This window comes from Mirounga leonina, unplaced genomic scaffold, assembly GCF_011800145.1.
Source record: "Mirounga leonina isolate KUSES-001 unplaced genomic scaffold, KU_Mleo_1.0 Mir_154, whole genome shotgun sequence".
In the NCBI taxonomy this organism is placed as follows: domain Eukaryota; kingdom Metazoa; phylum Chordata; class Mammalia; order Carnivora; family Phocidae; genus Mirounga; species Mirounga leonina.
The window spans coordinates 28911282-28935788 of NW_023270389.1; the positions used below are offsets into that span (position 1 = coordinate 28911282).

A 24507-nucleotide genomic window follows, 5' to 3' on the forward strand; every position below is an offset into this window, starting at 1 on the left:
TTATCTTTTATTTTTTTAAAGGTTTTTTAAAGATCTACTGATTTATTTGAGAGAGAGAAAGAGCACCCGTGAGCATGGCAGGGAGGGGCAGAGGGAGAGGGAGAGAGAATCTCAAGCTGACTCTGTGCTGAGCACTGAGCCTGACGTGGGGCTCGATCCCATGACCCCGAGATCACGACTTGAGCCGAAATCGAGAGTCAGACGCTTAACTGACTGAGCCACCCAGGTACCCCCAGCATTATCCTTTAAAGCTGAACACCCCCTACTCTCTCACATGGTAGTGCTGCTCCTGAGTTCAAATGAGACTTGGGCACATCCACAGGAGGTGTGCACAGAATGCTCCTAACAGCCTTGTTAGTAATTGCCAGGGACAGATTTGGGTTTTGTGGGGCATGAGATTATGTAATTGGAGAAAAATCAGAACAAGTTACAAATGTGACAAAACCCAGGAGAGTACCATACTATGTTTTAAATTGTTTTACACACTTTTTCTTTTTTTGCTGCATATTTTTTGATCCCCTCTTCATTTGACAATGATTTCTGCAATGTTTATATAGACAGAATAAAAAGGCAAAGTCTTTCTTTTAGCATGGTTTATTCAGCTTTTTAAAATTATTAACCTTTGGGATGTAAAAAAAAAAAAAGTCTGGACAGAATCACTGTAGTTCTGTAGGTTTGTGACCTACAAACTCAGGGATTCTGATAAATTTTACTTTGTATGATTCCCATCAATAAAGAAAAAATGTAAAGCACATTTATAATCATATAATCATGCATACATTCCTAATGGGAGAGAACTTCCATTTGACTAAGTATTGGCCAGACCTCGATCCTCTACTTAAAATTTTACAGATCGAATACATTTTTACAGACCAGCTTCTAGCTCCCTACATTTCAGACTATGTTTCTCCCCCAACATGTGTATACTTCTGGCGTTGGATGCTGTAGGACACATTCAGATCCTGATATGATATTTGTCCCTACACCTTCCTCCTGTGGGATGGAAAGCAATAGCCTAATACAACAGACTGCAAACCCATAAAATATATTCCACTGAACTCAAATAAATGTATCTGCAACTCAACCCACTTTGGCTCAATCCCCAAATTGCTGCTATCTATCACCACCCAACTTGAGAAGTGTTGAAGGAGGGGAAGCTGGAGTGTAAAGAGAAAGTGGTGCTAATCCACTGTGGTTTAAACATCCTTCTTTTGAAGATTTTACAAAAACATATGACCATGTAAACACATTGACAAGGCTCCTCTTTTAGGGCTATGGAAGGGACCCATGGGACTGAGGGGCTCTGAAGCTCAGATTTCATTGGCTTCATGGTAAATTTGCCTCTAATAAGTAAAAATACTGGAGACAACTCAAGTGTCCACAGGAAAATGGATAAATAACTACATAAAACAGCTTTACCGACACACAATATGATAGCAGTAAAAATAAATGTTCTACTGCTTGCTTACATTTAACTTGGATGAATCAAAGAAACAAATGCTGAATGATAAAAGCGGATCCCACAAGCCTAGATATATATTATTTTTATAATATAATGTAATTTTTTATTAGGATCCCATAGTTGGATACTATGATAAAACTACTAAAAATGGCAGAGAGAAAAATTCAGGACTGTGGTCGCTTGAGGGAAGTTCAATCTGACAGAAGGGATATACGCTTATATTAATAATGTGGTGGGGTCACAGACTTTCACACTATCAGTATGCTTTAAAATTTAACGTATTTGTTCAAAATATTATTTTGCATGCATCAAATATTAGACTGAAAAGATTTTTAAGTAGTTAAAACCGAAAATATTTTCGGCAATCCATAGGGACCAAGAGCCGTGACTTTGGTTATTTTGTTTTTGGTGTTGGATGGGCTGTGGCAGTATGGAAATATTATCCAGTGTATCAAATGCACCGCATTAAACTTACTCTGTTTAATTTCAGAGTTATTCTGCCAGCTAAAAGCAGATTGGGTTTTCAGGCCTCTGGGGCCTCTGCCCCTCCCTTTTACACTCAGACTTCCCACTTTCTAAGTGTACCAGGCTCCCGCGCCACCAGCTTCAGTCTTTCCGGTCGGTCAGACTGTTTTTTCCCAGTCCCGGCCCACTCGATGACGTAAATTCTTCCAAGAGGATCCCCAAACCTGCCCCGCCCTGCAGAACCTGGCCGGCTCCGGCCAGGCTCCGAAATTTACCAGCTGCCAGGAGCCGGGAAGAGGGCGTGGAAAGGCGCTGAACTTCCCAGGCCCCGCCCCTCCCCCGGTCTTCCCGCCCCCGCCAGCTCCCAGCCAAGCTCCGCCTCCCGCGGTAGCCCCGCCTCCCGCGGTAGCCCCGCCTTCCCCGTTGCGCTAAGGCGCGCCGCGGCCTTTTCCCAAAACCCGGAGAAGTGGATTCTGCGCTCCGCACGGCCCCTCCGAACCGTAGTGTGGCCGAGCGAGTCCAGGCTTGTCGGCAGGAAGCTCGGCCCAGCGCCTGGAGGGGGAAGCCGGCCCCGAACGGGAGAGGACGCGGCCTCAGGTCTGCGCCAGTGAGCGGGCCGCGCGCCCAGGCAGCTCGGGCCTCCTTCCCGCCGTGCTCCCTCTCCTTTGGGACGCGGGGCGCTAGGCCGCGGCGGTAGGATACCTCCCCCCACGCCCCGTAGGCAGTTCCCCCTCCCATCCTTGCAGTCGCCTCGTCCCGGGCCTCTCTCCAGAACCGGGTGCCCCGCCCGCCCCGTCTCCTAGCAGCACCGTGACGTGCACGCGCCTCTGGGTGGGGGGCCGCGGGGCGGGGGTGAGGGGCATCGCCCGAGGGGAAAGTCCGGGAGCGCTCGACGGGAGGAGTCGGGGACCGCGGGGGACTCGGAGGCTGCGCCGCCCGCCCGGCCGGAGCCGGTTCCGTTTCGCCGTTTGAGGACCTTGAGTTCCAAGTTCTTCCTGCTGACATAGAGCCGTCCCTCCCCCAACCTCCTTGACGTTCCCGGAGACTTAGGATAGTAATTCTAGATCTTCAGTTGCATTTTTTTGTTGGAATTTTTCTGGAAAAATTGAATCTGGTAATTTAGCTTAAGAATTTTTTTTTTTTAGAAAAATGTTTATTGGTATATTTAATAGCCCCCAAATTAGGTTAAAACCTTTCACAATCCACAGTCATTTTGCAAAAACATTTTTGGTGGGAATAGGCATAGCAATGGTAGAGAGCTTGCACTCTGGAACCCAGAGTATTAGAACCCAGTTCTAATACTTAGTAATGGTGTGAGCTTGGACAAGCCACTTAATCTCTAGCTGGCCAAGGTTCCTCATGTGAAAACTTAGAATACATTATACAGCATAATATATATCTATATCTGTGCGGGGGTGGTACTACTTTACAAGCTTGTGAAGATAAGGTTCACGTGTGAAGCACTAAGCGCTGTGCTTGGAACAGAGAGAGCAATACATAAGTGTTACTTATTACATCAAAATAGCATTTTTCTCTATGCTTTCTGGTTTTGATTTTAAAGATCCCAATTGTGAAGTATCCCTCCTGTTTTCTTTTGTGAAAATGTAACAGAAGGATTTACTCCAGAATTTCTATAATATTCGGTATTTCAAAGTGCAAGTGGTCAGTAAACAGAAGCGGGCTGTATGCACAAGGCTATATTAAGCAGTGTGCAAAGTTTCACCACTTCCATGTATAAGGAAAAGGACTTTTTTTTCACCACAGGAAATTTGTGAATGGAAGGAAAGCTTGCTGTAAGGAGTGTCATGATGCCTTCTTCGATTCCTTTCAGGCAAAGCCCAGGGACACTAGGCTGACTCCAGGATAACCATATGGTACTTTATACGTGAACTTTATTGAGGGTAAAATAAATCTCATTATATAATTTCCTCAACAGAATACTGGAGGATGTTTGTCCCAAGATCTCTAAAAATCAAGAGGAATGCTAATGATGATGGCAAAAGTTGTGCAGCTAAGAAAATTAAACCAGATGCAGAAGACCTGCGGCCGGATGAAGGCAGAAGTGATGCAGCTGATGGGTTAGTTACAAAAGACTCCGAAACATCAGACAGGCACAGCGTGGAACCATGCCCTTTCCCCAGTACAGCTGGCCAGTTGGCTGAGGTTGGTTTGGTTGGACCTGAGCAGGATGCAAAGGATAGCGATCTTTCTGGAGAACCTGTTAAGTCATTTTCCAAAACACAGCGCTGGGCAGAACCTGGGGAACCTGTCTGTGTTGTTTGTGGTCGTTATGGAGAGTACATCTGTGATAAGACAGATGAAGATGTGTGTAGTTTGGAGTGTAAAGCAAAACATCTTCTGCAAGTAAAGGAAAAGGAAGAGAGATTAAAACTCAGCGATCCGCAGAAAGCGGATTCTGGGCCAGAGTCTCCACTTAATGCTTTTTATGTCTATAAAGAGCACCCCTTTATTTTGAACCTTCAGGAGAACCAGATTGAAAATCTTAAACGGCAGCTAGGAATTGTAGTTCAAGGGGTAGATGTCACCAGACCCATTATTGACTTTGAGCACTGTGGTTTCCCTGAGGCCTTGAATCACAACTTGAAGAAATCAGGCTATGAAGTTCCAACCCCCATCCAAATGCAGATGATTCCTGTGGGACTTCTGGGAAGAGACATTCTGGCCAGTGCTGATACTGGCTCAGGAAAAACAGCTGCTTTTCTTCTTCCTGTTATCACCCGAGCTTTATGTGAGGTAAGAGTTCACACGTGTTACTCTCAGAAGCAAGTCAGGTATATACCAAGTTTCATCCTTAACTATGTTAAAACTGCAAACTGAAACTATAACTTCAGTCATTAATGCTCGTGGTGATTTTGCTTCTGACAGTAGTTTGTATGAAAAACACAATTTTAGGGAATTTTTCTTTTATCAGATTGAACCAAAGATCTTTTCATTGAAGGTCTTAAAAATCGCTTTCCTTACAAAGTATTTTCTTTCAACAAATTTTCTATTCTTTTGCTTTGGGGAAAAAAAAAAATCCAGCTGACTGGATGACCTGCAGTTTTTGGGTCAGTTTAGCCTGCTTGGATTTTGTGTTTTGAAAAAACTGATTTATACCAAAGTTGGAATGTTATTTTAGAGTTCAAAATACACACTTAAATGTGATCCATGATTCATCTTAAAATAATGCTACCTTACTTTGTTAGTTTATAGTGTGCAAAGCACCCCCACACATAACTAATTTCCCTGACATATTTGCCAAGTACTAGTGAGTTTGTGAGGTCTGAAGTAGGACAGGAAGGGAAATCAGTGCACAATGCAGGCAAAGAGAGGAGAGGTAAAGAAATTTGGAAAACTAAAGAATCGTAAGAAGATAATGTGAGGAAAAAATAAAAGAAAACATCAGATGTTCAAAATATAAGTAAAACTCACTAGATGTCCAAAATAGAGCAATAGGTCAGGAAATAGGACATTTATAACAGTAAGTTCTTTGGACAAAGAAAGAAGCGAATCTACAGGAGAGCTGAGGGGGAATTATCAAGGGTGGAATACCAAGCTCTAACCAGATCTTCATGGTTTTCTCTTCAGAGGAGCGTGGCTAGAGATTGCAGCATCCGGTTGACCTTCAGTTTTCCCACCCTGGTTATCATGGGTGCTTCTCCCTGGCCCCAGTTTTGACCATTCACTCTATATCTGTTACATAAGGAAGGGTTCAATTTACGGTGGTTTTGGGGGAGGAAATCTGCAGTGAGCAGAAGGCAGGAGGGTTCATATCCAGTTGAGCTGATGGGAACACTCCCAGAATCACTTTGAAGATTTAGTCCACATCAGCAGGAATTAATTGCTGGCATTTTTTAGACTTGTTTTTCACATCTTTGCAGAGCAAAACTCCATCTGCACTCATCCTTACACCAACAAGAGAGTTAGCCATTCAGATAGAGAGCCAAGCTAAAGAATTGATGAGTGGTCTGCCACGCATGAAAACTGTTCTTCTGGTAGGGGGCTTACCCTTACCCCCACAGCTTTATCGTTTGCGACAACATGTGAAGGTAAGCACCAATTTGATAAAATGCCTTTGAAAAGTAATATGGGAGCTTGGGTTTTTTGGTGGTGGTGTTTTGTTTTTGCCCTTGAAGAATTCGTAAGTGTGATTTTAGGTTAGCCTTTATTTTTGTTTTTGTTTTTGTAGGTTGACCTTTAAATTCTTACCAAGTAACCCTTAATTTTTTTAAGGTTGTTTTATATCGGAAAGGAACACAATTTGTTGAATGCCTGTCATATGCCAAATGCTGCTGGATGTTCTCACATGCATTATCTCATTTAATCATCACATTTGCTCTTGAAGGCATATCCCATCTTTTATGGTTGAGAAGTTGAATCTCAGAAAGATGGCATTTATCTAAGGATCCATAGCTAATATACTTTTAGAGTGTGATTCCTACAAATGAAGACATTATCCCACGTAACCACAATACAGTTCCAGAATCAGGAAATTAACACTGATACACTGGAATGCTTCAGGAATTAACATTGCTGTCATTTACTCCTCAGAGCCCATTCATGTTTTACTAATCGTCCCGTCACCTTTTCTTTTTAACAGCACAAGAATGCAGTTCAGAATCACATTTTGCATTTAGTTGTCATGTCTCTTTCATCTCCTTCAGTTTAGAACAGTTCAGCCTTTGCTTTTTTTTCATGATCTTGACACTTTTAAGGATTATAAACTGCTTACTTTGAAGAAGGTCCCTCAATTGATTAGATTCAAGTTATGTATCTTTGAAAGGAATATCATGGAAGAGATGCTTCGTTCTTTTCATTGCATCCTTTTAGATGATACACAATTTGTCCTTTTATGGGTGATATTATCTGTAAAGTAACTGTAAAGTTTATTTTTTCCCTTTGTATTTAGTTAAGTATTTTGAGTACTTTCATACTGTAAATTTCTTGTGCTTTACCAAATTTTCAACTTATTCTTTATATATATCAATATGACTCATGGTTACCTATTATATTTAAAGGATTGTAATCCGTTATTACCATTATTTGTTTTGGCTCTCCACTTCCCCAATTTGAGCAGTGGACACACTGTGAAGTTAGTTTCTGAGGCCTTTTATTATATCCCCATCATTCTCTGAGCGCTTTGTTTTTTTCTATGTGAAGATGTTGTTCATGCTTACATTGTTCTTTCCTTGGCTCTGCCCTGGAATCATGCCTTTCCCCAAGCTGCCCTGACTCCTTCTGGTAGAGGATAGTATTTAGAAACCAAGATCTGGGCTCTTGGTTGGGCTCACTGCTATTGCTCTCTGCTGTTAAATTATCATTGCTTCTAGCACTTCTCAGTGAATAAAGGAGAGAATATTCCATAAGTCTGTATTTCTGCATCTACAGTTATCATAGACCATGGGTTCATGTCGATACTTCCAACTCTAATTCAACCCAGCAAGATTCATTTTGGCATTTTCTGTTTCCATATTTGTCACTCTGGCAGTGAGAAACCTGCTACCTGTTATCTTTTGTGTATTTATTTACTTGATCAACCATCTTATATGTAACCATTTGCCCATCCTCATCTCTGTCCCCTGCCCCACAGTGATGCCTTCCTTCCTAAACTCCACCCTGCACACTCTTCACCCCCTTAGACCGCAACACCCTGTGCAGGGTCATCTTTCTCCGGAGGCCCCTCATCACCCTGCTGCCTCTGCCATTCCCCATGCCAGGCCTTGTCCTTCACAGATACCCTCTGAGAAAAAAGAACTGAAAAATCTGTCTCTTCAACAAGGTGATCTTTCAAAAGCCAGGGCAAAATAGAGACTTTTTCAGAAAAACAAAACCGAGAGAGTTTTATTACCAGTGGATTTATCTAACAGAACACTAAACTAAGATATTCTGCGTATAAAGAAGATGATTCTGGAAAAGAAGGTGTGGGATCAAAGAAAGAATGGCGAGCAAAGAAAATCCTAAGCATGTGGGTAAATGTAAACACACATTGACTAAACAAAAAATAATAATGAACAATCTGTGGGTTTAAAAAAATGAAAGTAAAATATTGGCCGACTGTAGCATGTAAGTGCAGGAAAGTTGTGATTGGTGTTAAATCGTTTGCCCTTGATTGTTCAAGAAAAAGGTAAATAGGTCAGTTTACTTTAGGCTTTATTAAGTTTATATACGTTTATTAAAATTCAAGGGAATTCCCGCACTAAAAGAATGGGGAAAAAAGTTTATAATTTCCAAACCAGCAGAGGGGGAAACATGGAATAGGAATAGAAGGGATGAACTCAGTTCAAAATAATTAAAACATTTATTTATTTATTTGTTTATTTATTTATTTATTTAGAGAGAGAATGAGAGACAGAGAGCACATGAGACGGGGGAGGGTCAGAGAGAGAAGCAGACCCCCTGCTGAGCAGGGAGCCCGATGCGGGACTCGATCCCGGGACTCCAGGATCATGACCTGAGCCGAAAGCAGTCGCTTAACCAACTGAGCCACCCAGGCGCCCAATAATTAAAACATTTATTTTATTTATTTATTTTTTTTTTTAAAAGATTTTATTTATTTATTTATTTGAGAGAGAGAGAGCAGGAGAGGGGGGAGGGTCTGAGGGAGAAGCAGACTCCCTGACGAGCAGGGAGCCCGATGCGGGACTCGATCCTGGGACTCCAGGATCATGACCTGAGCCGAAGGCAGTCGCTTAACCAACTGAGCCACCCAGGCACCCCAATAATTAAAACATTTAAATGTTTATGGTATTTCTGAAGAAACTAAGTGGAGCTCTAGTTCTGTAGATACAGATCCTTACAACCCTGAAATTTCATCATTCTCCGTGATCTATCTCACCATTGTGTTGGTGTGTCCTTGAAAAGTGGAATACAATTGAATTTATTAGATCATTTGTAACTGTACTATATTTTACACCAGGCACTGTCTCATTTAATCCTCACAATAATTATTATCATTTCCATTTTACGAATGTGAGAACAGAGACTCATACCATTATTAAGTGCTAGAGCTAAGATCCCTACTGAAGTTTGACTAAACAGGCCCTACTTTTAATCACTGCTTTAACTAATGTATTATAAAAGCGTTAAGAGCCTTAAGCAACTTTAGAAATCATTGTGCCCAACCTTTTAATTTAAAAACAAAACAGCAGGCCCAAAGAGGTTAAGGGATTTACACTTGTTTGCAGAGCCAAACAGCAGTCAGCCTGCCTGCAAGGCCCTCTGCCTCGTTTCAAGCCTCATCCAAGTCTTTCTACCCTCTCTTCACCCCGTGGAAGCCTCAGTGGCCTGCCAGCTTCAGAAGATTCTTGGATGTTTTCCCTCTGCCCTCTCCTCAGCGGCTCCCACTACTCTGTTAGGTTTTAGCTTATATGTTAGTTAGGACTGGATAGATGCCTCCATTCACTGCACACTATACTGACCTCATGGGCATTTATTTGTTTTATCTGTTCCTTCCTTTGTGTTACAAGATTCACAAGAGCAGAGACTAGGTGTGACTTATTCATCATTGAATTCTGAGTACTTAACCCAGTGGCTAGCACATATTAGCCACTCAGTAAGTATAGATAGAAAGAAGGAAGGAAGAAAGGAAGGAGTATTATCTAATTTTTTTTTTTTCTATTTCTCTGTTCTTCAGGTTATCATAGCAACTCCTGGGCGACTTCTGGATATAATAAAACAGAGCTCTGTAGAACTCCGTGGTATAAAAATTGCAGTAGTAGATGAAGTAAGTGGTGGTGTTTAGAATATTAGTCACATAATTTTATATAATTTATGAGAAGTGTATTACGGTTACATAATCTCACCGTGTGTTCAGGCATTCTCTCCCCCAAAGGAGAAAAATTTAGGAATTTTTTTTTTTTTACTTGCAGTAGTCAGTCTTAAGCTGGGTCCTGTGTAGCACTGCAGCTGACCTATAGTCCACCCAAAATGAAACCACCTTAATAAATACAAGCAGTTGTCTTTTCCTAAGTGACAGAAAACACAAATCCAGCATCTGTATCCTCAGTGATAAGTTTTTTAAACATTTGACACTGGCTATAATTTGTCTACAAAAGTAAGTGTATCCGTGGCAAATAACTATTAAGAGGGAGTTTGGAAGTAGCTAATGATGCTTAATGGGATGACCTTTTGTATTTTTTTTCTCTGTGGACATAAGTGTCTGTGGTTGTGATTTTCAGTGTGACATAGAGCATATAGGCGTTTTTATAGTTTTGGTTTGCTTAGTAAGATGAAATAAATATATGATTATCTGATGATACCCCACCATGTGAACAGGCATGAGGACAGAAAGCCGTGTGTCCGCCCAGACTGGGCATGGGCCGGTTCTGCCTGCAGTGCGTCGCACGCTCACTCTCACACATGTCCCACCAGCAGTGATCAGAAATGTGGGGTCCAGGGGCTGACCAGTGATGGCAACGTGGCCCGCCTTCTGTGGGCCCCTGGAAGTAGCAGTAGGGTACCAGAGGATGTGGAAAGAACACGTAAGATCTGCAAGACTAGGATTTAGCCTTACTCCACCCACTATGGGACGCTGGGCAAGTCATTTAATCTTCCAGAGTTGTGGCAAGGATGAAGTAATGATTGTGAACGTGTCTCATAGACTGAAAAGTCCTATATAAATGTAATGATATTCAGTCCTTTATTATTTTTTTTTCTGTTTTTTTCCTTACATATTTACTTTTTTGTGTGTGAGAGCATTTAAGTTCTACTCCCTTAGCAAATTTCAATTATACAATACAGTGGTATCAACTATGGTAACCGTGTTATGATTTCAGACCTTATGTATTTTATAACTGGAAGTTTTTACCCTTTAACCCCAGACCTCTTCCTATTTCACCCACTCTCCAGCCCCTGGCAATCATTTTTCTCCTAATTTCTATGAATTTGACTTTTATTTTCTTATTTTTAACTTTTTTAGATTCTACATATAAATGATACCATATAGTTTTTGTCTTTTTCTGTCTAGCTTACTTCACTGAATATAATGTCTTCCAGGTCCATCCATGTTACTAAAAGTGAAGGAATTTTCCATCTGAATAATATTTATACACCTCATTTTCTTTATCTGTTCATCTGCTGATGGACACTTGGGTCATTTCCATACCTTAGCTATTGTGAACTTTTATTCAGTCCTTTAAAAAATACTGCTAAATCAGCATTTTCCTGGCGTGCCTTTTGTTTCAACTGATTTATTGCATCTGATTATCATCAGACTTACTTCCACCCTGCAAGTATGGTAGGCCTGTTGTTGATAAGCCCATATGCTCTGAAGTTCTCGCCATGCTCTGAGCCTGAAAACTGACCCTCATATAGATTTTAAAGTTAAGTTCCATTCCTGCTTGCTTCTCTCTACATTTCCATTCTCGCCAATGAATGAGCTTTCACAGGGCACCTCAGTGCTGTGCTCAGAATACAAAAGGAGTATTCACTCAGCAAACCTGTGCTCTCTACAGCCTCCGTCCCAGCTCCTCCGCCTTTAAGGAGATGACCTGGTAAACAACATAATTGATCATGTACTGAAACGTTGGCACAGAAGTGCTCTTTAGGTACAGACTGACCAGCTCTGGGTCAGTTGGGACGGCATCACAAAGAAATTTTAAATATTATTCCGGCCCACAAAGTGCTGAAATCTTACTGGAGAAAAAGACACAAACACTTGAAGTAAAGGCAAGAACATTATCTATCCTGAAATACAAAAGTGGTGGAAGGTGTAATGCAGGCCAGGGAATGGCAAACTCTGTAAAGGACCAGACAGGAAATATTTTAGGCTTTGGGGGCCACATGGTCTCTGTTGCAACTGCTCAGTACAACCATAGATAGTAGGTAAATGATTGGGTGTGACTGCTTTTCCATGAAGCTCTAGTTACAAAAGCACATGAAGGTCTGTGTTTGTCCCAAGAACCTTAGTTTGCTGACTCCTGATATAAACTGTTAGTGAACTAATGGGAATACGTATGATACGTTAATTGTTCAGGACAGTTAAGAAGGAGAAATGAGAGAATGTGTGAATTGGCACCGTAAAAAATGGCTTCTCTGATGTCATGGGATGTGATCTGGTCGTCCAGATGGAAAAGGATTTAGAAACCTAGACCATGTATCAATGTTCCAGGTGAAGAAGCTAACAACGTCAGCAGAGCCAGAAAGGCCAAGCACAAGCACAGAGAGACCAGCCAGCTTGAAGCATTCTTCCTGAGAAATAATAGGAAGTAAAGTTGGGTAGTTAGGGTGGGGTCAAATTATAGAGGACCTTGAAAGGGAGGCGGAGGATTTTGGATTTGATGTGGGAAACAATGAGGCTTTCTAAATTATTGAGTTTGGGTGTCACATGTGGAAAGTGGTGGTTTAGCAAGGTTATTCTGCTGCTCCATGCAAGAGACATTAAAGAAGAAAGAATCTGTGGGACAGAATGGCAAGCACCCCAGACAAGAAGTGAGCAGGGTCAGGGACAGGGTGGAGGCAGTGGGAGGCATGAGTACATCCGAGAATCACTGTAAATCATTCGTGAATCTTCTAATGACTGAATATGAGAAAAGATGAAGAAGAAGGTGGTTGAGGGGACTCCATAAATTCTGGTTATGCCTTTAATTTTAAGTAAAGGACAAGTGGGTATGGGTTGGGGCTTGACAATAATATGTGAGTTTGGTTTTAGAGATGTCAAATTTCTTGTGAATGGTGGGTGAAGGGGAAATACTGTGTGGATATGAGAAGTGGGCATTAGCGTCCATGAGCCACACTGGTTTCTCGAAGGGACAAAGGCTGGGGCTAAGTGTGTTTGTGGAGTTTGAAGATGAGTCTACTGTAAATAGAGAAGTAATGTGAGAGACCAGGAAGGAACTGAGAACAAGTACTATCCCTGAAAAGAGAGGCCACTTTCAAGAGGAGGGTGAAGATACAGGAATGGTCAGGCATGGAGACTAAGATAATTCCTTTAAAATTAGAAAACTCTGCTCTGTCACTCTTCTGTGTCTTCCATGTATCTGTCCTTTAGCCTAGAATTCTCTCCCATCCCATCTACCTGCTCTTCCTTCTTTATGTGTCCATGTCTCTGAAACCTTCCATCAGTCCTCCAGATAGACTTCAGGCCTTCTTTTCTCTCTGCTCTTTGACCTGTATGTAGACTGTATCATTTCTCTTCTCTTATATTCTTTGATATATCCCCACAATCAAGCACAGTGTTGGCCCAAGTTTCCCCTAATGGTAAGAATCACCCAGTGTGCTCAGTGAATGTAATGGAAGACCAGACTTCTTACTTGGGTATCCTGATTCAGTAGGCCTGAGTTGGCGTCCAGGAGTATTTAAAAACTCGTTCTGGGTGATTTCTTGTCTTTAGGGGGATTTGGGACACACCGACTAGCGAGCTGCCTGACAGATAGTGCTTTTTCAGTGCTTAGATTTCATGAGTGCTTGTTTATTCATCAAATGCATTTTTAGGGCTTTTTACATGCTAGACACTGTCCTTGGTTTTGAGGATACAATGGAAAGTGAGATAAGCCATGACAAATGTCGGTACACAGGTCGTATGACAGAGACAACTGGGGAATTGGGTATCAGAGGAGGGCTCTCTGAGTGACATTTCTGCTGAGACCTGAACGAGAAGGAGCCAGCCACGCAAAGACCCATCTGGAGGAAAGACTGCTTCAGATAGAACAGCCAGTGTGCAGGAACTAATGTGGGAGCGAACATTGGGATAGTTGGGGACAGAAAGAAGCCTGGTGTGGCAGGGTCGTGGGGCGTGACATGGAGGAGTGGTAGGTGATGACGTCAGAGAAGTGGATGAGGATGAAAACTGTAGGACTTCAGGCTATGGTTAGCAGTTGGATTTTAGTCTGTGTGTGATGGGAAATTACTGGAGGGTTTAAGCGGAGGAGTAACAGAGACGTTTTATGTTCTAGAACATTCTGGATGCTTGGGATGGATGGCTTCAGGTGTGGGGGTGACAGGATGAGGAGGAGTCTCACAACTATGAGCTGGAGAGAAGTAGCTGGATTTGGGGCGTGTTAGCGTAAACAGATTAGATGCAGGGAAGCTTGGATGAGAAGAGATACTGGGCGAATTTATTTCTTATGGCCACTCTGTTTTCTGAACCAGGGAGAAGGAAGGCCATCTCCTGGGATGAGGGGGCTTAGTGGGATTACTGAGGAGAAGCAGGGGCTGTTTGCAAGACATACTACTGTGTGCATGTTCACATGCTCTGTGTCTCATGGTAAATTGAAACATTGAGACTTACCATGCTGTGAGTGTGGTCCCAAATATCTTATGTATTTTATCTCATTAATCCTCATAACAGCCCTATGGGGTAATTATTATTATCATCATTCTCATTTGTAAAAGGAAAAACTGAGGCGTATAGCCATTCATTAGCATGCTTAACTTAAGGTCTAAGGTAGAGCCAGGATTAAATCTAGACCATCATGATTATTTTAGATTTTTGAAATGTCATAGAATGAATAATATTAAAACTAGTATTCAAACTTCCACGTTAGCAGACACTTAAAAAATACAATGCTTTAGTCTAAATACTCTTATTTTTCAAAATTATAGATACCTGGATTGTATTTAAAAATCAAGATAGCCTATATCTTTCATTATTTTAAAGCAGCACTAACTTAAAATTTTTTCTTCTGTTTGCTTAGTAATACATAAATTGTTTTTGAAAACTAGCAATGCAGAAGTATATACGGAAGTGAAGGCCCTCAACATTAATTTTTTTAAATTTATATAATATTTTATTATAAATATATGTCCAAGGTAGAAAAAAAAGCCCCAAACTTTGCAAACTTTGGGTTTGAAAAATTAAATTGCATTCCCTTCCACAGCCTGCAAGCCTTTCCCCCAGAGTTAGCACTATACAAATGGTATCACGTATACATAGTGTTCTGTACTTTGCGTTTTTCTTCCTAATAGTGACTCATTATCACTTAATAAAGGACTTTCCGCTCATAATTAATGATAACATAAGTTGTATTATGTGGATGGATCTACCATATTTTATTTACCAAATCCCCGATTGATGGATATTTAGGGTTTATATATTTGTTGCCACTATTAATAATGCCGTAAGAATCTTTGTATATCACTAAAAACATAAAATTATACAATATTTAATTTTATATAAATATATATTTTCCCAATTCTTTATCTTTTCACATTGTGGTATATTCTTCTGTTTAAAAGTTTTTAATTTTTTATGTTCTTAATCATATCCGTTTTTTCCTTGGGTGGCTTAGGGTTTTAATGTCAAATAAGACTAACTTTAAAATGATTTTATTTTAGGCCGATACCATGTTAAAGATGGGCTTTCAACAGCAAGTGCTTGACATTTTGGAAAACGTTCCTAATGATTGTCAGACCGTTTTGGTTTCAGCTACAATTCCAACTAGCATAGAACAACTAGCAAGCCAGCTTCTGCATAATCCTGTGAGAATTATCACTGGGGAAAAGAACCTGCCCTGTTCCAGTGTGCGCCAGATTATTTTGTGGGTGGAAGAACCAGCCAAAAAGAAAAAATTATTTGAAATCTTAAATGTGAGTAGTAAAGCAGGCAACCCTGTTTTGTAGATTGTGTTTGCATCTTTCACAGTTCTTAAGATAATAATTTTAAATGCAGCTTTTGGAGAATTTAGCATAGATATTTAATAATAAATTGCATTACTTCGGAATTCTGTGGGGATCAAATAAATGCTGTATGGATGCAGGGTTGCTTTTTATTTTCTGTATTATAGAAAGACATTTAAATACCAAGATTATTCCTAAATAATATTTTTTTGTTTCAAAAAATTTTAGTAGTTTTATGTATCAGATAAAGACAAGTTCTTTCTTGGCCATTCTGTCCTTGAGAAATAGAATTTTTTAGCAGTAACTTGTTTATTTTTTTTTAAGATTTTATTTATTTGTCAGAAAGAGAGAGAGAGCACAAGCAGGGGGAACAGTAGGCAGAGGGAGAAACAGGCTCCTTACTGAGCAGGGAGCCCAATGTGGGACTCGATCCCAGGACCCTGGGATCATGACCTGAGCCGAAGGCAGCCGCTTAACCAACTGAGCCACCCAGGCGTCCCAGCAGTAACTTGTTTAAACGGAAATGTATTAAGTGGGTGATAATGTGTAAGTGCAGTTACTTAAAAATAAAGTATAAAGGGGGTGCCTGGGTGGCTCAGTCAGTTAAGCATTTGACTCAATTTCGGATCAGGTCATGATCTCAGGGTTTTGAGATCGAGCCCCATGTTGGGCTCCATGCACACACTCTCTCTCAAAAAAATTAATTAAAAAATAAAGTATTCAGTTAAATATGGTTTGTATTTACTTATGAACAGTATTTAAAATTTTAAGTTGCATTCAAAATTTTAAAATTATTTTTACGATATTAATGAAATGATGGAGAAATGTGCAGGGCAATAGAGTTTTGCACTTCTATTTGTGCATATTTGAAAGAAAACATTCATTTTAACACTCATTTTTCCTCTATAAACCTATGGATAACTAGCTTATACTAATGTTTTCAGAAAAACTTCTCATTGTAATTCATGTTCTATGAATTATTTTATTTATTTACTTATTTTTTAAAGATTTTATTTATTTGACAGAGAGAGACACAGCGAGAGAGGGAACACAAGCAGGGGGAGTGGGAGAGGGAGAAGCAGGCCTCCCGTGGAGCAGGGAGCCCGATGCGGGGCTCGATCCCAGGACTCCGGGATCATGACCTGAGCCAGAGGCAGACACTTAACAACTGAGCCACCCAGGCGCCCCTCTATGAATAATTTTAAATACATGTTTTTCATTTTTCAGGATAAGAAACTCTTCAAGCCTCCAGTGTTAGTATTTGTGGACTGCAAGTTGGGAGCAGATCTCTTGAGCGAGGCAGTGCAGAAAATCACAGGTCTAAAAAGCGTATCTATACATTCGGAGAAATCACAAACAGAAAGGAAAAACATACTGAAGGTTTGACACTCAGCATTGTCTTTTCAAGGGACCCCATATTACCAGCTGGTTTTTAAAGCAGACTTTTTTTAATGACTGCAAGAACTTCAGGCAAACAGTGACTGTGAGCTAATTGTTCTCTTGCTCAGGCTTCTGTGTTTTGGGAGCAATAAGCCTGTTCCCTACAGGATTAATCTACTAAATAGATTACTAATTCAGAATCTACCATTTCTGAAATCAGGTCAGTTTAGACTGGGGCAGAGCAGTAATTCACCCTTGGAAAAGTTTGCCAGAGTACATTAATAGGAAAAAATTGATGCAGGGGGTGGGGAGGGGCCGGGAAGAACTTAAACTACACACGTTTCTCAGGTATACTAAGACCTTTACTTATTGAAAAGATACGGCAATGATATTGAAGAATGTTTTGAAAAAAGAAAAGATACCTGAATTGTATAAAACCATGTAAGATAAATTCTGAATAATGAATTGTGTTGCTTTGTGGGGAAGGGATTACTTGAAGGAGACTATGAAGTTGTAGTGAGCACAGGAGTCCTGGGACGAGGCCTAGACTTGATCACTGTCAAGCTCGTTGTCAATTTCGATATGCCGTCAAGTATGGATGAGTATGTGCATCAGGTAAAGAGATTTTATATGTTTCCATTGTGAGTTTTCTTGGGCGAGGCATTGTCAGTAGAATGGTAACTAAAAAGAAAAAGCGTTTTATCACAGACATAAAAAACTCCTATCGTTTTGTTTTTAAAGCATGTATGTATAGGGGCGCCTGTCTGGCTCAGTTGGTGGAACATGTGATTCTTGATCTCAGGGTTATGAGTTCAAACCCCCTGTTGGGAGTAGAGATTACTTAAAAATAAAATCTTTAAAAATATGTGTATATGGATGTAAACTAGATTTTGTTTGAAAGAACTGTATGTATGCCTAAAATGGGTTAAAAAATTATTAGAAAGAATAACCTAAAATGTTACTTTAAAAAAAATTGTAAGTAGTTAGTTTTTGGTTTATTTTTACCTCCTTTATATTTCTTATTCAGTAAGCATATTAAATGGCTTTTATAATCAGGGGGAAAAAAGGCTTGGTTTTAAGTTAATATATCTGGCCAAAATAAAACTGATCCATTAAAGTATTTGGGTTTTTTTAGGAATCTTGTCTTCATCTCTTCTTCATATCCTTATTTGTTCTAGACTTTCACCTATTAAAGTTTTATTTCTTTTTTTTGCTGCCAGAGATAACAGCAGCTCTTCTTTCGAGCAGAAATAGAGCTTTCTCTTAGCGTCGCCTTATCTCCCTGACTGCTACCTGTCTTCCTTCTCTGGCATCACTTACAGACTCTTCAAGTAAAGTCTTTCTGTCATGTTCTTAGAATTACCTCTGAAGGCCACATTTACTTGGATCACCCACTGAAATGCTTGAATGCATTGTTGCTTGTATTTTTACTTAGTAATATAGCAGGGCCTCTCTCTCAGTGCCACCCCATTTACCTGTGCATCAGGGAATTGACTATCATACAAGAGTGGGTTGCTCAAATCACTCAAATCAGAAGTTTATTTTCTTTCAAACATTTAATTTAATGATTTTGGATAATCATCTTTCCAAAATATTAAGATACTTAAGAAGCTTCTTTGCTTCTTAAATAGAGTAGTCTGATTATAATTATTTAACATTTTCTTGCTATCCCAATGTCAACCCTGTGGCTCTCAGTTATTCACAATGTACCCTGAGCAGTGGCCTCAGGGGGTGTTGAAGGGGGTGTTGAATTCTACTCAGAATGGCCCCATATCCTTCTGCTTTTCTAGTTCTGTATCAGGGTATTGTTTGTTTGCTTGCTTCAGTAATTGAAGTATGAATATACACAATAAGAAATAATGTAAATAACAAAAGATACAAAATGAACAATAAGTATTTGTTTTATGTTATTTTTTGTTTTTTGGGGTTTTTTTTTAAGGTTTATGTATCCTAGAGAGAGAGAATGCGTGCACATGTGCGTGCAGGGGGAGGGGCAGAGGGAGAGAGAGAATCTACAGCAGATACCCTGCTGAGCATGGAAACCAACTTGGGGCTCGATCTCATGACCCTGAGATCATGACCCGAGCTGAAATCGAGTCGGATGCCCAACTAACTGAGCCACCCAGGCACCCCAAAATGAAAAATAGGTCTTTGTAAGATAGCCCTCCTACCTTTGAGTGGTTATGACAGTTAATGGCAGAAAATATAAATGCCTATTTATGCACAAATACACATGTACATGCATACCCTGTTTTACTTACTACATAAATGGGACCATATTACACCAACTATCTATGCCTTCCTTTCTTTATTAAATATATATTAGGAATCTTTCCTTATTAGCATACATAATGGGTACCATTTTAAAAATATTGATGTATATGAAATGCTTCCCATATGGCCAGACACTGTTCTAAACTCTTTAAATGTTTTTACTTGTTTAATTGGGCTTGATCTGTTTTCATTGCTGCATGGTAATCTGTTGTATGGATTATCATGATTTATTTAATAAATCCTTTATAATTTGATGGAAATCAAATGTTTCTAATATTTGTTATTAAATAATGCTGCTTGGGGCACCTGGGTGGCTCAGTCGGTTAAACATCTGGCTCTTGGTCTCAGCTCAGGTCATGAGTTCAAGCTCCATATTGGGCTCCACACTGGGCATGGAGCCTATTTAGAAAAAAAAAAAAATAATGCTGCACTGAACATCTACCTATATAGTTATGCCTCTCATGCAGTGTATTTGTAAGATAAATGTGTAGGAGACCTGATAGGTCAAAGGATATGTGTATTTTATTTTATTCTATTTTATTTATATATATTTTTTTAGGATACATGTATTTTATGTTTTTAAGATTTATTTATTTGTTTATTTTAGATTTTATTTATTTGAGAAAGAGAGAGCACAAGTTGGGGGAGGAGCAGAGGGAGAGGGACAAGCAGAGCAGACTCCCCACTGAGTGCAGAGCCCTACTGGGGGCTCACTCACTCTCACGACCCATGAGATCTGATCTGAGCCAAAACCAAGAGTCAGATGCTCAACTGACTGAGCCACCCAGGCACCGCTAGGATATGTGTATTTTAAATTATAGTAGGTATTCCTATGTGTCTGCTTTTAAAGATTTATTTATTTATTTTAGAGAGAGAGTGCATGCATGAGTGGGGGAAGAGGCACAAGGAGAGGGAGGGAAGCAGACTCCCCACCAGGCATGGAGCTCGATGATGCGGGACTCAATCTCAACCCTGAGATCATGACCTGAGCCGAAATCAAGAGTCGGACTCTTAACCGACTGAGCCACCCAGGTGCCCCTATGTGTCTGCTTTTAGTTTAGGGGCAGGGAGCTTCTGGGGAAATAATTTTGAATTTGTTAAGTCTTTTAGAGTTTGTAGACTATTGCAGTTATTTTTTTAAAAAGCTTATGTCTCAATATGAAATATTTCAATAAATTTTGTCTCAATTGATATAATTAACCACTTGAAAGTATACAGTTCAGTGGTTTTTAGTATATTCATATAGTTGTGTTACCATTACTACACTCAATTTTAGAACATTTTTATCATCTCAAAAGAAAACCCCATACCCATGCCATCAGCAATCACTCCCCATTCTTCATCTCTCAAACGTGTGTGTGTGTGTGTGTGCGCTGTCCCTTAAGCAACACATAAAGCAAGATTTATCTCTTCTAGAAATTTCATATAAATGGAATCATATGGTATGTAGCCTTCTCTGGCTTTTTTCACTGATCACAATGTTTTCAAGTTTCACTCATATGGTAGCATATATCAGTACATTTTGTATTGCTACATAATATTGCATTGTAAGGATATACACCTTTCTTTGTTCCTTAGTTATTAGAGACTTAGCATGTTTCTACTTTTTGTTTACTGTGAATAATGCTGCTGTGAGCATTCATGTACAAGTTTTTATGTGGACATAGGTCTTTTTTTCTTTTTAATTCCAGTATAGTTAACATACAGTGTTATATTAGTTTCAGGTGTGCAATATAGTGATTCAGCAGTTCAATACATTACTCAGTGCTCATCATGACAAATGTACTCTTAATTCCCTTCACTTATTTTACCTATGTCCCCCCACCCCATAACTGTCAGTTTGTTCTCTATAGTTAAAAGTCTCTTTTTTGGTTTATCTCTGTTTTAATTTGTTCATTTGTTTTGTTTCTTTAATTCCACATATGAGTGGAATCATATGGTGTTTGTCTTTCTCTGACTGACTTATTTCAGTTAGCATTATACTGTCTGGATTCATCCAGTTATTACAAATGGCAAGATTCCATTCTTTTTTATGGCTGAGTAATACTCCATTATATATATATGTATGTATATATATATGTGTGTATACACACACACACACACACACACACCCCATGTCTTCTTTATCCATTCATCTATGGATGGACACTTCCATAGAAGTGGCATGGCTGCTTCCATAATTTGGCTTTTGTAAATAATGCTGCAATAAACATAGGAGTGCATATATCTTTTCAAATTAGTGTTTTCCTATTCTTTTGAGTAAATACCCAGTAGTGGAATTACTAGATCATAGGGTAATTCTGTTTTTAATTTTTTGAGGAAACTCCATGCTGTTTTCCACAGAGGCTGTACCAGTTTGCATTCCAACTAACAGAGCACAAGGGTTCCTTTGTCTGCACATCTTTGCCAACATTTGTTCGTTTTCATTTCTGTTGGGCATACACCTAGGAATGGAATTGCTGGGTCATACTGTAATTCTGTGCGTAACATTTTGAAGAACTGATACTCTTTTCCAATGTGGCTTCACGATTTTACATTCTCAGCAGTGATACACAAGGGCTCCAATTTCTCCAAATCTTTATCAACACTTATTTATCTTTTTAATTATAGCCATGCTAATGGGTGTGAAGTGTGATATCTCCTTGTGTTTTTTTTAAGATTTTATTTTTATTTATTTTAGAGCGAAAGCACACAGTGGGGAGGTAGAGGGGAAGGGAGAGGGACAAGCCGACTCCGAGCTGGGTGCTGAGCCCGACATAGGGCTCTATCTCACAACCCTAAGATCATGACCTAAGCTGAAATCAAGAGTCTGACACTTAACCGACCAAGCCACCCAGGCCCTCCTCTCTTTGTGTTTTGATTTGCATTTCCCTAATTACTAATGAACATCATTTCATGTACGTACTGGCCATTTGTTTATCTTCTTTGGAGAAATGTCTGTTTAAATTATTTGCCCATTTTTCAGTTGGGTTGTCCTTTCATATTGAGTTGTAAAAGTTATTTATATATTCTTAGAAAACCTTTACCAGATACATGATTTGCAAATATTTTCTTCCAGTATGTGAGTGCAGCTGTATTTTATATTAATTTTTAGTCTTACTGGAAAAATTCAGTAACATAATTAAATAAAACAACATTCTTTCCCTTACTTGTTCCCAGTCTCATTCCCTAGAGGGCCATGTTTTGTTTTGGTTTTTTGCAACATTAAAGATGTCCTGTATGTTGGCAGCAACTATTCATTTAAATACTCTGAATATAGACTTTAAGTTCTACATTTCAACTAAGGAGCAGAAATTGCCCATGACTGTGTACTTACCCTTTTCTGAAGAGTTCCTCCGTATATTTGGAAACAAGTAAATTTTGTTTCTTATCATGTGTTTCCATCACCAATTTGTGTCCATTTAATTTTATCAAAATGAGAAATAACTATGCAAAAATGAATTTGCTTAAATCTCACATTTCAAAGGCACTGGAGTAATCTAAAGCAGATAGTCCTCTTGCTCTAAATGCAGTAGCTTTTGAAAAATTTTTACCTTAACCTTCCCACAGTAAGAAACATCTTCATGCCCTTACCACCCTACACACACACACACACATGTACACACACATGATACGTAACTGAAACACAAGTTTCACAAACAGTACTTATTTGTATTATATGTGGTCACTTTGATGGTCACTTTGATATTTTCTGTTTGAGCTATTTCATTAAAAATATGCTGGTGGCAGTCTACTAAATTGATTTCACAAACTACATTGAGATGTACAATTCAAAAACATGCTATGTGAATGAAGGTTAATCTTAGTAAAGCCTCTTTAAATACTAATCTTCATTTTCTTTCAAGAGACATTAAGGTTTTGTATGAACATTTTGAAAATGTCCTTTGCATTTCATTTCAGGTTGGAAGAGTGGGGAGATTAGGCCAACATGGAACAGCAATTACTTTCATCAATAACAATTCAAAAAGACTCTTCTGGGATATTGCAAAAAGAGTGAAACCAACAGGATCCATTCTTCCCCCACAGTTATTAAATTCCCCCTACCTTCATGACCAGAAGAGAAAGGAACAACAGAAAGATAAACAGACACAGAATGACCTGGTTACAGGAGCTAATCTTATGGACATCATTAGAAAACATGATAAAAGTAATTCTCAAAAATGACTTGTGAGGGGCGCCTGGGTAGCTCAGTAGGTTAAGCGGCTGCCTTTGGCTCAGGTCATGATCCCAGGGTCCTGGGATTGAGCCCCACATCAGGCTCGCTGCTCAGCGGGGAGTCTGCTTCTCCCTCTCCCTCTGCTGCTCCCCCTACTTGTGCTCTCTCTCAAATAAATAAATAAAATCTTAAAAAAAAAATGACTTGTGATACCACTGAACAATTTTTTATTGTGTATTATGAGTGAAATTTCTGTGTAACTATGGTTTGAGTAAATGGGACATGTACATGAAACAAAAAAATTTAACAATTAAAATTTTTTTAATTGAATCTCAAATTTATACTGCAGTATTGGATTTATTTCCCTTTTAATTCTCATAAAAAAGTATCAGAAAATGAATTGCTAAATAAAATAAAATTTTTTCTGTCTAGACAAAGCCTCAATTTTTCCTCAATAAATATTCTTGGAGCTGTTGTCAGAACCAGGAACCTGCACAGCAAGGAGTTGGACTCAGAATGGTGATGCTTTTGTTCAGTGTCCCCAGCATGCCGCAAGCCCACCAGCGCTTGGATTATTGTTGAATAAATGAATGTTAGGAAGAAAGTAAATGATGGAAACTGGAAGAAATGGTCCGTGCTTCTTTTAAAAGATAAATATGAAATACCTGTTTTAGTTTTCCCTTTTGCTTGGTAAATACAAGTTTATGTTATATTTAATATGGACTTATCAAAATAATGTCAAATCGTGTTAATGTTGCTACTTAAAGTAGTATGTTAATTTCAGTTTGCTAATTCAATTGATAATATTAAATACTAGAAGAAAAGATAGGTGTTTTGCTTTGATGCATCAATATTTTCGTTTCTTTAAAAACTGTTGGTATCAGTTTACTTGCAGGATTCAGATAGTATGTCACATAAACGTTGACACTGAAGCTTTATATCCTAAACATCCTCCCCAAAGGGGTATGGCAGAGATTTATACTACTAACTTGAGTCTCTGTGTAGGTAGTTTCTTAATGTCTCCACCCAAAGGAAAGCACAGGGTCAGAAGTTTCCTCAAAGAATATGAAACCTCAAGACTCTGGCTCTCTCCACCCTGTTTCTGTGTTTGCTAACTCTCAAGTGTAAGTATGTTCGATTGCAAGGATAAGGCACCTATTAAGGTCCCAGAGTGTTGTAGCAGAGGTGCATTGAGAGGCTGAAATCAAAGCATTAG

At 39.4% G+C, this 24507-nt stretch overlaps 1 protein-coding gene across 3 annotated transcripts; it reads left to right on the top strand.

Moving 5' to 3' along the window:
* Window positions 1-2347: 2347 nt before the first annotated feature.
* Window positions 2348-23556, top strand: DDX59 (DEAD-box helicase 59). Of its 3 annotated transcripts, none has more exons than XM_035010370.1 (8): window positions 2348-2524; window positions 3864-4681; window positions 5809-5976; window positions 9561-9650; window positions 15200-15451; window positions 16709-16861; window positions 17348-17476; window positions 23036-23556. In XM_035010370.1, exons 2-8 carry the CDS (start codon window positions 3875-3877, stop codon window positions 23297-23299), a joined length of 1863 nt encoding a protein of 620 aa, XP_034866261.1. In that variant the 5' UTR covers window positions 2348-2524; window positions 3864-3874; the 3' UTR covers window positions 23300-23556. The 3 variants fall into 3 exon arrangements, with proteins under 3 accessions (XP_034866261.1, XP_034866263.1, XP_034866262.1); XM_035010372.1 differs by lacking the exon at window positions 2348-2524 and adding an exon at window positions 2561-2620; XM_035010371.1 differs by lacking the exon at window positions 2348-2524 and adding an exon at window positions 2820-3041.
* The last annotated feature ends 951 nt before the right edge of the window (window positions 23557-24507 follow it).

Coding starts and splice junctions, on each gene's coding strand:
- DDX59 (XM_035010370.1), top strand. CDS start 3,875: ATGTTTGTCCCAAGATCTCTAAAAATCAAGAGGAATGCTAATGATGAT. Junction 5,977..9,560: donor GTTTGCGACAACATGTGAAG/GTAAGCACCAAT, acceptor TCTGTTCTTCAG/GTTATCATAGCAACTCCTGG. Junction 9,651..15,199: donor AAATTGCAGTAGTAGATGAA/GTAAGTGGTGGT, acceptor ATTTTATTTTAG/GCCGATACCATGTTAAAGAT.